Source organism: Nymphalis io, chromosome 9 (genome assembly GCF_905147045.1).
Source record: "Nymphalis io chromosome 9, ilAglIoxx1.1, whole genome shotgun sequence".
Classification (NCBI taxonomy): Eukaryota; Metazoa; Arthropoda; class Insecta; order Lepidoptera; family Nymphalidae; genus Nymphalis; species Nymphalis io.
Window position 1 is genome coordinate 2,019,436 of NC_065896.1, and position 12,605 is coordinate 2,032,040.

The window sequence follows — 12,605 nt, forward strand, 5'->3', positions numbered from 1 at the left end:
TTTAAAGTAAAAAAAAATACAGTAATATTAATAATAATAAATTGTCTTAATACACATTACATTTGGAACTTTCGTCAATTTGTATATTGAAATCATTCGTTAGCTAGCAAAAATTAAACACATGAAAATTCAGTGGTGCTTACATGGGATTGAACAGCACTCTTCGCTTAAGATACACGCTCTCTGACGACTTAGCCATTGGTGTGAGAGCTTTATACTATTTACATAGCCATAGTGCGGTCACCACTATCTGCTATTTGTCTTTTCTGGTATAAACTGAAGTTAAAAGATCACTTAGAGCTTCGAATACATATTTCCAACAGCGAGAAAGGTTCCTTGAAGAATTTTAAATAATATTTTATTTAACTTGACTTGAAATTAAATAGTGTAGACTAAATATATACATCTAACCTCTCATTTTAATTACAACAAAGGAAGTAACTTTAACTATTATATAAAACAAATTTTAAAAACAGATACATCATTAATGGTATTTTTATAAAGTTTGTTGTATATAGACGAAGTTTATATTATGTAGTTTTTCCCTTATCGATTACACTGTATATAAGCGAATCAACTCCAACAAAATCTTTAATATGATAGCTTATTACAGGATAATTAACTCCGCTGTTGCAAGTCTTCGGTATTACAATAGCGATCTACACATAACACTTATATACTAGTTTCAGTTTCTAAGTACAAAAACATCTAAGAAACTTATAAATAGATGTTTTATTAGGCTTCTAATAATATTTTTTATTATATTCACAAGTAATATTGGTTTGATAATATATTAAATATATTATATTGATAATATAAAACATATAATAGCGAGCTTTTCCTATATTATAAAGATAGAAAGAACGTCAATATTGAAGTTACGGCGATATCCAGATATACACAAAATATATTTCTGTCGCTATGTTAATTAAAAAATTTATAAAATAATCTAGGACAGCATCAACGTTAAACGTCGTTTTTATTTATTTATTTTAAGAACGACGAGCTATGATACCTTATGTGAAGCCTTCAGACACTGACGCTTTAAGAAATATAAGCCACTTGTTCCAGCGTCCATAAGCAACAATATAAAGTATTGTTGTTCAGCGGCTTAACTGGTAATTGCGAAAAGCCCTAAAAATCTATCAATAGTACAGTCCGCTCTTAATTCAATAAACAGCACAGCAAGTGTTTCACCGAAGGAGTGAAGTAAAACAAGAAATGAACTGGTGTTGAAAGAACATTTTGTTTGAGATGGTTACAGCACGGTTGCATGAACTAACTTCGTCGAAAAACCGACTCACAGTGATGCGCTATTCTGATGTGGGTATCCTGTAATTCATTCTGACATTTCACTATCGTCTTTTGGGGTTGGCTTTCTTATAGCTTCAGGCAGACTGGAATAAAGCCATCCCATTTAAATGGTGATATAATAATAACAGCGGACTAAGGGTTTTAGTCACCGTTTGTGACCTCTTAACCAGTTCATATATCATATTTACTTTATATTTTCCCGCAAGCTAATAGTTGTTGCATAATTCACTTTATTTAAAGAGCATTGAACTCACGTCAAAGTACAGTGAAGTGGAAACAATAAATCGTATATGACAGAACTGAACGACAACGTTTTAATTGCACGTCGTGTCGTCTGTTTTCATTATATCATGAGTCTCATTTAAAATAAAATGTATTCATTAAAACCTCTCAAGTTTCTATTGTGAAAATATTTACGTCATATTTGTTTTTTTTTTTAAGTTAACAAAACTCAAACTTTTATGTTTAAAAGTTCAATCCTGGATTTCTTAGAAAACTGGATCTGTGTGACTGACTAAGCAGTATGTAGGTATGAAAACTCTGGTCCATCGGAAAGCATGTAAAGCCTTTGGTCCTGCACTGAATTCTACCGATCGTGTCGGATTGGCTGATCCCTTGGATTAAGAGCGTGAGGGAATAGAGACTACTCCTGTGTTTGCGCACACATTTATCCTACGTAGTTGACTAATCTCTCTTGAGGTTGGCCAGAAAGCCGAAAATTTATTAAAAAGTATTAGGGTGTTTTAAAGCAAAAATTAAAATGCTGTAAGACTTTTGAAGGGTCCTTTTATTAATAAGATCAACATTAAAATCAAATAATCTTTATTCAAGTAAGCTTAATTCATCATATTACAGGTTTATATTGAATGGAAAGCTAAAATATTGAATTCAATGTACATTTAATATACATTCTAGACTTACAACTCAACGATAGTAATATAAGAATAATAAAAAGTGAAAACATTCATTCAGAACTAAAATATAACTCATAATTAATCATAACAACTTCAATTACAAGACAAAAACCTCAATTATAAATATCAAACACTGAATATAAGAGAAGTTAATAATAATTACATTGATAGGAAAAAATTAAACAAATAATATACATAAATATAATAATCGTATTTTTATGGACCGTGATATGGCCCGAATTATTGTACCATTCAAGTATCAAGATTGTACAATATAATGTAGAGGGTAACGGTAGGAGGTAACGACCTTGAAAGCGGCAGATCCAGGATCATGACATTTCCTTTACAATCTTCCGTCAGTTCTTAATCGGTCCCTATGAATATTTTAGTCGCTTATTTATTATATCACCGTGGATTTCGTTTAACTTTGCACTTCAATTAACAATACTTACATACATTACATAAGCACACAATAATTAATCGGAATATACTATGTTGCATTTTGTGCAACAGGCCATCATTATTGCTAAAGCGTATCTCGTACAAATCTTGTAAAATGTGCGGGATACTAAGATAATAAATAATGCATACCTTGCTATCGACGGCAACGATTAAATATTTTTCATTCCAATTCACGCTACAGTAGATTTAATTAGGTTCGAACATTTTATTGAAAATCAAAGTCACCAATGAAATAAATAAAAAATTAAATCAAATAGCGAATATTAATTTTACTGATTTCTTTCAAAGATTTAAATTCTATAAGCATTTACAAATCAAAACCTTAATATGTTTTTTACTATCATTTTTTTAATCTGTTATAACTTTTCAGCAACTTTTTACTTTTCACCGAAAATTATATTTATATTAACATACTTCATTTACTTAGCCGAGTTTTTACAGACAGTTTTCATAAAGTTGGTAAACTAAGTGAATTGTTTAGAATATTAGATTTAATTTGGTCTTGTTTTTAATTTAATCATAATATAGTTTACCAAATAAACACGATGTACGATATCATAAGTTTTTCTTATTACTGTAGACGACAAAGTCGATAAAGCTAAAATTTCAAGATCAAATTTGAGTTCAACGTTAAATAATATTTAAAGTTTGTGAAACACTGAATTGTTACTTATTGACATCATCATGACTATAGTATATTTTAAAAGGCTGCAAATAACAAAATCCTTTTTAAAATCCCGCATCTAGCCACTAAATGGATTATAAGAAACTTTTTATTTGAATGTTAGCAATATTTGGGCCTCGAAAAATACTACGTTTAGTTGTTAAAAAGATCGCTGAACTCTTTCCAGATGTCGCGAATTGTTGTTCCATTGGATTATGTCCGGGTGCACTTGCTCGTGTGTACGTTCACAATAATTGTACACTAAAATATATCTTGAACAGTCTAGTGTACAAATGGTTAATATTTGAGAATAGACACCGCTTATTTATTTTATTATTTATTATTAGACACCGCGGCCGCAATATGGTCAGAAGAACTTTATTATTATTATTTATACTTTTTTTTTAATATATGCAAAATAATTTTGTGTATTTACTTCACTTAAAAATCCCATCAATTAAAAAATGAAAGAGGTTAAGCTGAACTCTATTTTTCATTGCATTAATTATCAAATAAGGGTTGTATGATATATATTTAGATATTTAGAGCCTTGGCGATATTAAGAAACGGTAAAGTAAGATTTGAGTTGAATTGTATTGCTTGCTTATAAGTAGTATATTATAGTCTCGAGCTCATCGTGGGTCTAGTTATCTACTCTAGGCGCCATCTCGTACTCCCACGCCAGTTTCGACGCCCAGAACTTCAGAGATAGTAAGTAGATAGCTAAATATCGCGCTAAAAGCTTAATGTTACCTAAGGGAAGTCGAAACGAAAAGTATATTAAATTATTGTATTTATTACTTCATATTTTTAATACGGTTTCCGATATTAACTTTAAAGGCGAGTTTATTCATTGCGAACGTAACTTGCGCGTTTTTTTCCTTGTTATCATTAATATTAGACACAAGTTCTTAATTTCATTTTGTGCAATATTTATATCTAACATGTGGTCGGGATGTAGGATGAGAAAATTCATATTTATAAATAAATTCATGATTAATAAAAGTATAAATTATTTATTAATCTAATTTAGCTTTATTATCCTGGCACCATCGCTTGGTTGGCTCACGAAGAATACCGGCTTGCCGCTGTATTCTGACTGCACCTTCCTCTTAACATCTTCAACATACTCCTTCTTTACCTGAAAATAAAAAATAAGGATTCAAAGGATTGATATAATTTCTAAATTAAACTTTTCACTGGAATCTCGATTTTCCATTGGAAATTGCACACTGACGTCACGAATTTGAGTTATTAGGCTTTCCAGTTACATTCTATTCGTATCTTTCATAATTGGTTCGTCCGTTTTCTGACAAAATAACAACATAGATAAACTGTTAAGAAGTTTACTGTTTATATTAGCTAGCTAATTGCGTATATTTCTAAAATCACATTTTAGATGATCGTTTATATTCGGCGTGAACAATGGTTTCTTTAAAATATATATATACTTATGTACTTTATGTTCTCAACTAGATTAATACCTTTGAAATCAACAAAAATTAAGCCAATTTTTAAGCAACATGGAATCGAATACAGCGATCGTCAATTTCTCTTACTTCCACGAACTTTACTATACAAGTAAGCCAGCGACGTTAATTTATATATTAATATGTCAACAGTTAATTTGTTTATATTAATTATTATTATTGGTTTTCACGTGCTCATGAAGTGGAAAGAAAACACGGTGAGGAAATCTCCTGATATTTCGGGTCAAATTTATCAAGCATATCCACCACTATCGTACTGAATCGTATCGTACTAGAATGACATGACGAAATAAGCAAAACATTCTACCAGCATTTGCGCAATTACAGACTATTACTACAATGTTATTCCAATATTCACATATCAATATTTCTTCGCAAAGGTTATTTTATTTACAAACGACGTAATTCTATATTGAACCAAATTAACTGAAATTTATTGTTTTATAGTCGAATTACGCAAGGTAGGCAAAAACTTTGCTTAACCTGAAACGGACATTGTTGACATATTGTTGTTGTTATATTGTTTTTCGGAAGGTAAGTAATATATTGTAATCGTTATGTTTCTGTATATTAACAGCCTTCACATATTACAAGCTGGGCAGAGACCTACTCTCCCCTTAAGAAGGTCTGAAGCTTATTTCAACTCGCTGCTCCAACGCGTTTTGCTGTATACAGAAGACACATTAGATTATATATACAGATTATAGACAATTTTATTATCTACTGTATATTTTATTAATAACAAAATGATAATCAAATAATTTTCTACAGATTAAAAATCCAAATAAAACATACAAGAGTGGACAGAACGAAAAAATTGCATTGAATTTATCGATCTATTCACTGGAAAAAGTAAAACGGAGATTTCAATTTTCAATGGAACGCATCAAGTAATATAAAGTTAAGTTGGATTATTCGAATCCCACATAAAATAACGTCCCCAATGCCTTTGTGTCGTATTTTCGGTTTCAAAAAAATAGGAAAAAATAGTTATTATTTAATTGGCAACATTCGTTCGTAGAAACCTACATTTTAATATGATTTTATTTCAAAACGCAGTCATAGTAATTAAATATTTGCTTATAAAGTAATTGTTATACAACCATAAGATCTATTTTACATTCGTTATTGTTATTTGTCATTGTTATTCAAAATGATTTCTGGAAATACTTATAATAAATTATACAGAATACAAAAGCTATGTAATTTTTAAAATACGATGTTTCTAATATACATTATACTAAAACAATAAAACTATAATATCGTAATACCAGTCGCTAGCCTAATTATTACTGGGTAATTTATAATACGCTGTTTTTTTAAAAATTAATTTAATACAGACAGAAAGATAAAAATTGGTTTTTAACCAAACAACCCCCTAAACAACATCTTTTTTTATTTCGCTGGAAAAACGCATTTACGCATTTCCCCCACTTGAAGGGGGGGGGGGGTATGTGGGACTCGCCGGCGTCGAGTATGCGCCGGAATACCTACTAAAAAACCAGCGGTACCCACACCGCCTTTTCGAGGGGCGTCACGGGATCGCTTGCGCATACTACCGTGACGCCCTGACGGTTGGCCCGCCTCTGCAGGCCTCCAAATCCTAGTGGGTTCTCAGGGTACAAGGACCCCCTAACCCCGGCAACACTTAGGGTGGGAGTCTCCCACCTGCGAATCAAGGCTCGCTGGGCTAGGGTCCTGACTCGCTAAACCTCCGCTGACCCTGGATGGACGCCGCTTGACCTCGTTTCCACCCGAAACCGATGCACTTCCGCAAGCACCTCTTCCTGGAGTTCCCAGGGTGGATCGCTCGCGGGAAGTGTCGCTGCTGTCCATGACACCGTACGGTACCCACGTATTGTTCTCACCGCTATGACTCTTTGCGGCCTCCGCAGAAAAGCTCTGTTACGAGCGGTGAGAGCATCCACCCAAATGGGTGCACTGTACAACGCCATGGAGCGTACCACGCCAGCATATAAACGCCGACATGGTATTTCCGGCCCTCCTACGTTGGGTAGGAGGCGACCCAGGACAGCAGCAGCGCTTATGAGCTACGGGCCGAGTTGGACAAAATGCTGCCTGAAGCTCCATATCTTCCGTCCAGGATCAGGCCCAGATACCTCATCTGGGCTTGCACCTTAATCACCGTCCCCGGACGGTGATAGACGCCCCTCGAAGGGGACCCCGCCGTGGACCGTGGAATAGGAGGGCCTCTGTTTTTGTGACAGAGACCCTCAAGCCCAGCATCCCAATCCGGTCCATCGTGAGCGATACTCTGACCTCAGCCAGGCGAGCCGCCTCCTGACAGGTCCGCCCCGTCGCCGTGATGAGGGTGTCATCCGCGTAGCACAACACCCTCACTCCGGGAAGGATGGGGGCCCTAAGGTGCCAATCGAATTCGACGTTCCACAGGATTGGGCCGAGTACCGACCCCTGTGGAACGCCACAACCTACGCCGCAACCGACGCCGGACAAGTCGCCCATCGCCCCCCTCCCAGAGGACCACTCGGTTCCGGAGGTATGCCTCCAACAGCCTTCTGAGGTAGGAAGGCACCCCGTGGTATCGGAGTGACTCCCTTAGAGTCTCGAAGGGAAGACTGTTAAAGGCGTTCGCTACGTCCAGCGATACCGCCAGGACTACGTCTCCTCGGGCCACCGCCTCGGTTGTCCAGGTCTTTAGGGCGTCCAGGGCGTCAATGGTTGATCGTCCCTCCCTGAACCCGTACTGAGCCTCGGAAAGACCCAGCCCCACCTCGTTGAGGTGCTGAATAAGACGGGCAGCGAGGATCTTCTCGAAGAGCTTGCCCGTCTCATTCAGCAGCACAATTGGCCTATATGCCGAAGGATAATCGAGTGGACGCCCCTCCTTCGGCAACAGAACCAACTTTCCCTCCTTCCACAGCTTCGGAAACTGCCCACTGGAAAGACATTCATCAAACAGTTCCCAAAGCCTCCCACCTACACTGTTCAGGCCCACCAGAAGCTCCTCCCTTGCTCTCTCCTTAGCTTGACTTATCACCTGCTGCAGCTCCTTTTTCAGCTGGCGATAAGTGGCCCACAACCGTCTCTCCAAATCCGCGTCGAGGCCGTTGTGCCTGCGACAGCGGACATATGCCCTCCGCGCCCGGTTACATGTCGCCCGAAGCTCCGCTATTTCGGGCGACCACCAGTATACCTGGCGGCGCGGTAGCCTGCGCCGGGTCCTCGGCATGGCCGCATCGCACACCTCCTTTAGAGCACTGCGCATGCTGTCCGCCAGCTCGTCGACACTGGCACCCTCCCTCCTTTCCACGGAACCCCACCGCTGCACGATAGCAGCTTCCCTGACCAGCTCACGATCCAGCTGGCCAAGAGACCACCTGGGGAGCGTGGTTGGCACCCTCAGAGGTTCCGCTGGCCTACAAGAGGTGGAGATCTCAAATCGGATGTATCTATGATCCGACAGAGTCTCCATCTCCTTCTCCACGCTCCAATTTCTCACTCTGCGCGCCGTGACAGGCGTAGCGAACGATAAGTCCAACACAGACCCTCCCTGCTGCCTCACGCAGGTGTGCACCTGCCCCTTGTTAAGTAGGGACAGGCTGGAGAGTAGGGCCCACACCTGGACAGCCCTCGCGGGTTTGTGGCGCGATTTTCCCAGGCACGTGATTTCGCGTTGAAGTCACCGAGAACCACTATCGGTTTCGGCGACTGCCTGGACACCGCAGCTCTGACAGAACCGAGGTAGCTCTCGAACTCCGCCAGGCCGCGGTTGGAAGAGAAGTACGTTCCTACTACTACGTACTCTCCCCATCCCGCCACTACGTAGCCCGAGCCCCTCTCAAAGAGTGAGAGGGAAGAACCCGTACCGCTCCGAGTGAGGACTGCCACGGTGCCGTCCAAGTCCCCTACCCAGTGAGATAAGGGAGGGACGAAATAGGGCTCGCAGGCCACAGCCAGGTCGATTTGCCACTCCGCCATGGACTGCAGTAGCAGGTCCTGAGCCCCGGCGCAGTGGTTGACGTTCGTCTGGAAGAAGCTGAGTTTGTCGCTCATGTTGACATGGCTGCTTCCTCTTCGGCCTGGCACCGTCCGACGTTGGTGATGGTGTGAGTGCCTAATACCATCTTTCCTTTTGTGAAGGGAGGGTTACACTCTCCCGAGCCCATCACGTGCCCAGAGGGTCTTCCAGCGTCTGCACATACTGCATAGTGCAGCTTTCCACTGCAGGTCGAAGACTTGTGGCCCTCGACATCACACCGGAAGCAAAGCCCACCTCGTTCCACCTTGGATGGACAGAGCATCTTTGTGTGTCCAACGCCCATGCATTTGTAACAGCGCAGAGGGCGCTGTTCCAGGACGTACACTTTGGCTGAGTCCACCCTACCAGAAGACGACCGGCGTCGGACATCTTCTTCGCCACCGTAATGGGACAGGTAACGCGGACCATACCCATATATCCGGGTCCACGCTGCAACGCTCCACACTTGACTGCCTCAGGCGTGCAGTCCCCTGCACGTGCGACAGCTTCTCTGCGGTGAGTGAGTCGTCGAGTCCCGTCACCTTCAAGTCAACTCTTTTTATGGGCCGGACAACGTTGGCCACCCCGTCAAGCACAGTACGAAGCTTCTCCGCAAGCTTCTCCGCCTGCTCCGACTGTGCTTTTGGTAACTCCAACACTCTGGCCCCTGTTGCCGAGCGACGGACCTTAAGTCCGCTACAGATCCCGAGGTCCTGGAGCTTTATGCCCTGTTCGGCTCGCTCCAGGACCTGTGCGGATGTTACGCCCTTCTCCTCCGCCTCCGGTTGCAGCGTGACAATAACTGCAGCGGTTCGAGGGGCGGCCAGCTTTGGCTTGGCCGCTTGTGTCTTTGTCACCTCTGAGATAACTGGAGCGGAGATTTCAGCTGGCGGGGAAGTTTTCTTCCCCTTCTTTCCACTCTTGACCACGGTAGACCAAGACGTCTCTTGGGCCTCCCGTGGTTGAAACTCTGGCGCGGTTGGGATATTCGATGGGCCAGCTATCGATTTTGCCTGTGCTACTGAGGCAGCTGGCTTGGATGAAGCGGACGGATGGACGCGCTTGGGTACTTCTGCAGAATTTTTCTGTGGGACCGGGCAGGTGGCCTGCGCATACGTAGGTGCAGTTTCCTGCATCGCATCCCGCCTTATGTCCGCGGCTAGCGGGGGACGGTGTATCTTCGCAGGAAGGAGGCGCTCCTCAATTCCCGCCAACTTGGCGTTTGTGTAATGATTTACGCCTACTGACGAGACAATTGAGGTCCTGAATTCTCCCAAAGCCTTCAAATCTTGCAAGGGGCTAGTGCCCGACCCGTTCTGCCCGATGCGCCTTAAGCTCGGTCTTTAGGTCGTCAATTTCCTTGCGGAGGCGACCATTATCCGCACGGAGCCTGCGGGTCTCCTCCGCTTCAGTCCTTGACGCCAGAGCATCGACGATACTCTGAAGCGAAGCCGCCGAATCTTTTAGCTTCTTAATGAAGCCACTCTTCAAATTGCCCGACTTTTGGGCCACCTCCAAAATGAGCGCTGCGTTGCGGCCAGCCTCCGCACGCAGCTCTTCAGCACCCAATTTTATGAAATCCTCTCTACGGACATCCGAGGAAGAGGATTCTTCAGAGTCCAGCACGACTTCGGGCGCATTTTTACGGAAAGCCCGACTTCTTAAGGAGCGCTCAAACGCCTCCTCCCTGGCTTCGGCGGCTTTCGCCTTAAGCTCAACTTTAGCCCGAGCTAGGCCAGTTCCGCGTCCCTTCAAAGTAGGTTTCCCACGACGGATACTATTACACTTCGCCGTAACTCGTCCCTCTGTCTCTGTATCAGAGCCAGAGTCGAAACCCACGCGTGGGCGCTTCCGACCAGCAAAAGCATCTGAGGACAACTCCGTGTCCATCGTCAATACAAAAACAAAAAAAAACTCAAAACAACAATTTGTCTATAAAAGACTTATACCTAAAACAAAAACAAAAATAGGTCTATAAAGACCTATGCCAAACAACGAAACTAATTCCTAAACAAAACAAAAGTCCATATTCAAGCCAAAATTCAATAATATGACGTGTCAGAAAATAAGAAACCAATAAACAAAGCCAAAGTAGGTAGTTGTGAAACATTCGTAAAGCGTAGATAAGAATGCACACAACCTCACTCGATGACGGCCGAACCGTCCCCCTAAACAACATATATGTCAAGCAAACGTTTGTAACAATTTCTGTATACATCAATGGTTATAAATACATTAAATTCTAAGAGATTTTTATGAAAATTGTGCACTCGACTAATGGGATTGTCCGAAATAGGCCAACACTTACGCAAGCGAGCTTATACAACCACCAATTCTATTGTTAACACTAACGGAGAATCTAATGTCACGAAATTGCGGCGCGTATATATATAAGCTTATTATTATATAATTGTAAATAAATATTTATATTTGTATAATAATTTGAATAAAAAAATATGTACAAGCATACTAGACATTTTAGGAGTCTAGACATTGTCAGCCATAGTCGTTTGATCGTCTTAATTTAAAGCGTCACCCAACTCGCCTTCCGTTGTCTATAACCACTTTGTATCCAGTACACATAATATAAGGAATCCTTTGTCGTAAACTATTTCAAATATGCTGCATTACTAGAACATTCGATGCAACGCGACTTCAAGTTTCACATAGGAAGTGAGTGTATAAATGATTGAATTGCCGAAGATTTAAAGGTGTCCTTTGACATCGCTATATGTAGTCGTATTACCAAATAATGACAAAATATCCCTTATGTAAAATACATTACAAAAAAACTTTAAGCTTCTTAACAGTAAACTAACCACCTACCACCAGTAAGTTTACTGGTGGTAGGGCTTTGTGCAAGCTCGTCTGGGTAGGTACCACCCACTCATCAGATATTCTACCGCAAAACAGCAATACTTGATATTGTTGTGATCCGGTTTGAAGGGTGAGTGAGCCAGTGTAATAACAGGCACAAGGGACATAAAATCTTAGTTCCCAAGGTTGGTGGCGCATTGGCTTTGTATGCAATGGTTGACGTTTCTTACAATGCCAATGTCTAAGGGCGTTTGGTGACCACTTACCATCAGATGGCCTATATGCTCGTCCGCCTTCCTATAAAAAAAAAACTACTATTGTAGTTGATGATATATGATAAATAAGATTACTTAATTAATGTTAAAGTTCTTGCGCTGTTCTGCAACTATCTATGGCTAATTATTAACACAGTCATGTAGATTTAAATGTCACTTACCAACGCAATAGCGCAGCCTCCAAACCCACCACCAGTCATCCTAGCGCCATAAACTCCTGGTGATGACTTCATGATGCTAACCAATTGGTCTAATTCTGGACATGACACTTCCATCAATTTGCTGAGCGATTCGTGTGATTGGTAGAATCGATGACCAACCTATAAAAAAATCTTTTCTTATTAGTCAATAACGTTTCAGAATATGAGCTCGCATGATACTAGACATGTAAAATTACAGTTATTTACTAAACCATAACTATCGAAATCTCAGTTTTATTATGGGATAAAATATTCGCCCATACAAAAAATAGAGGCGCCCAAACAATAAATTCTTACAAATTAAGCTCTTACAAATTTAAAATTGGCAACAAGGAGAACCGGCAACAAACTCAATTGTTACTCTACTATATACAATTAAACTATTATTTGCTCCTTTTATATTATCTACCATATAAAACTAAGCTTAAGATTTAAATTTATTAACAAGCAAAACCAAAATTATTTAAGT

The 12,605-nt window shown here is 40.7% G+C and overlaps 1 protein-coding gene across 1 annotated transcript in view; it reads right to left on the reverse strand.

Moving 5' to 3' along the window:
* Positions 1-4,350: 4,350 nt before the first annotated feature.
* The window catches only part of LOC126770952 (galactokinase-like), a 31,024-nt gene continuing 22,769 nt past the window's right edge, over positions 4,351-12,605 (reverse strand). The window contains exons 8-9 of the mRNA XM_050490580.1: positions 12,098-12,256; positions 4,351-4,495 (exon numbers count right to left, since the gene is read on the reverse strand). Coding sequence (XP_050346537.1) covers positions 4,379-4,495; positions 12,098-12,256 — 276 coding nt within the window. The 3' untranslated portion in view covers positions 4,351-4,378. The remainder of the gene's footprint in view (positions 4,496-12,097; positions 12,257-12,605) is intronic.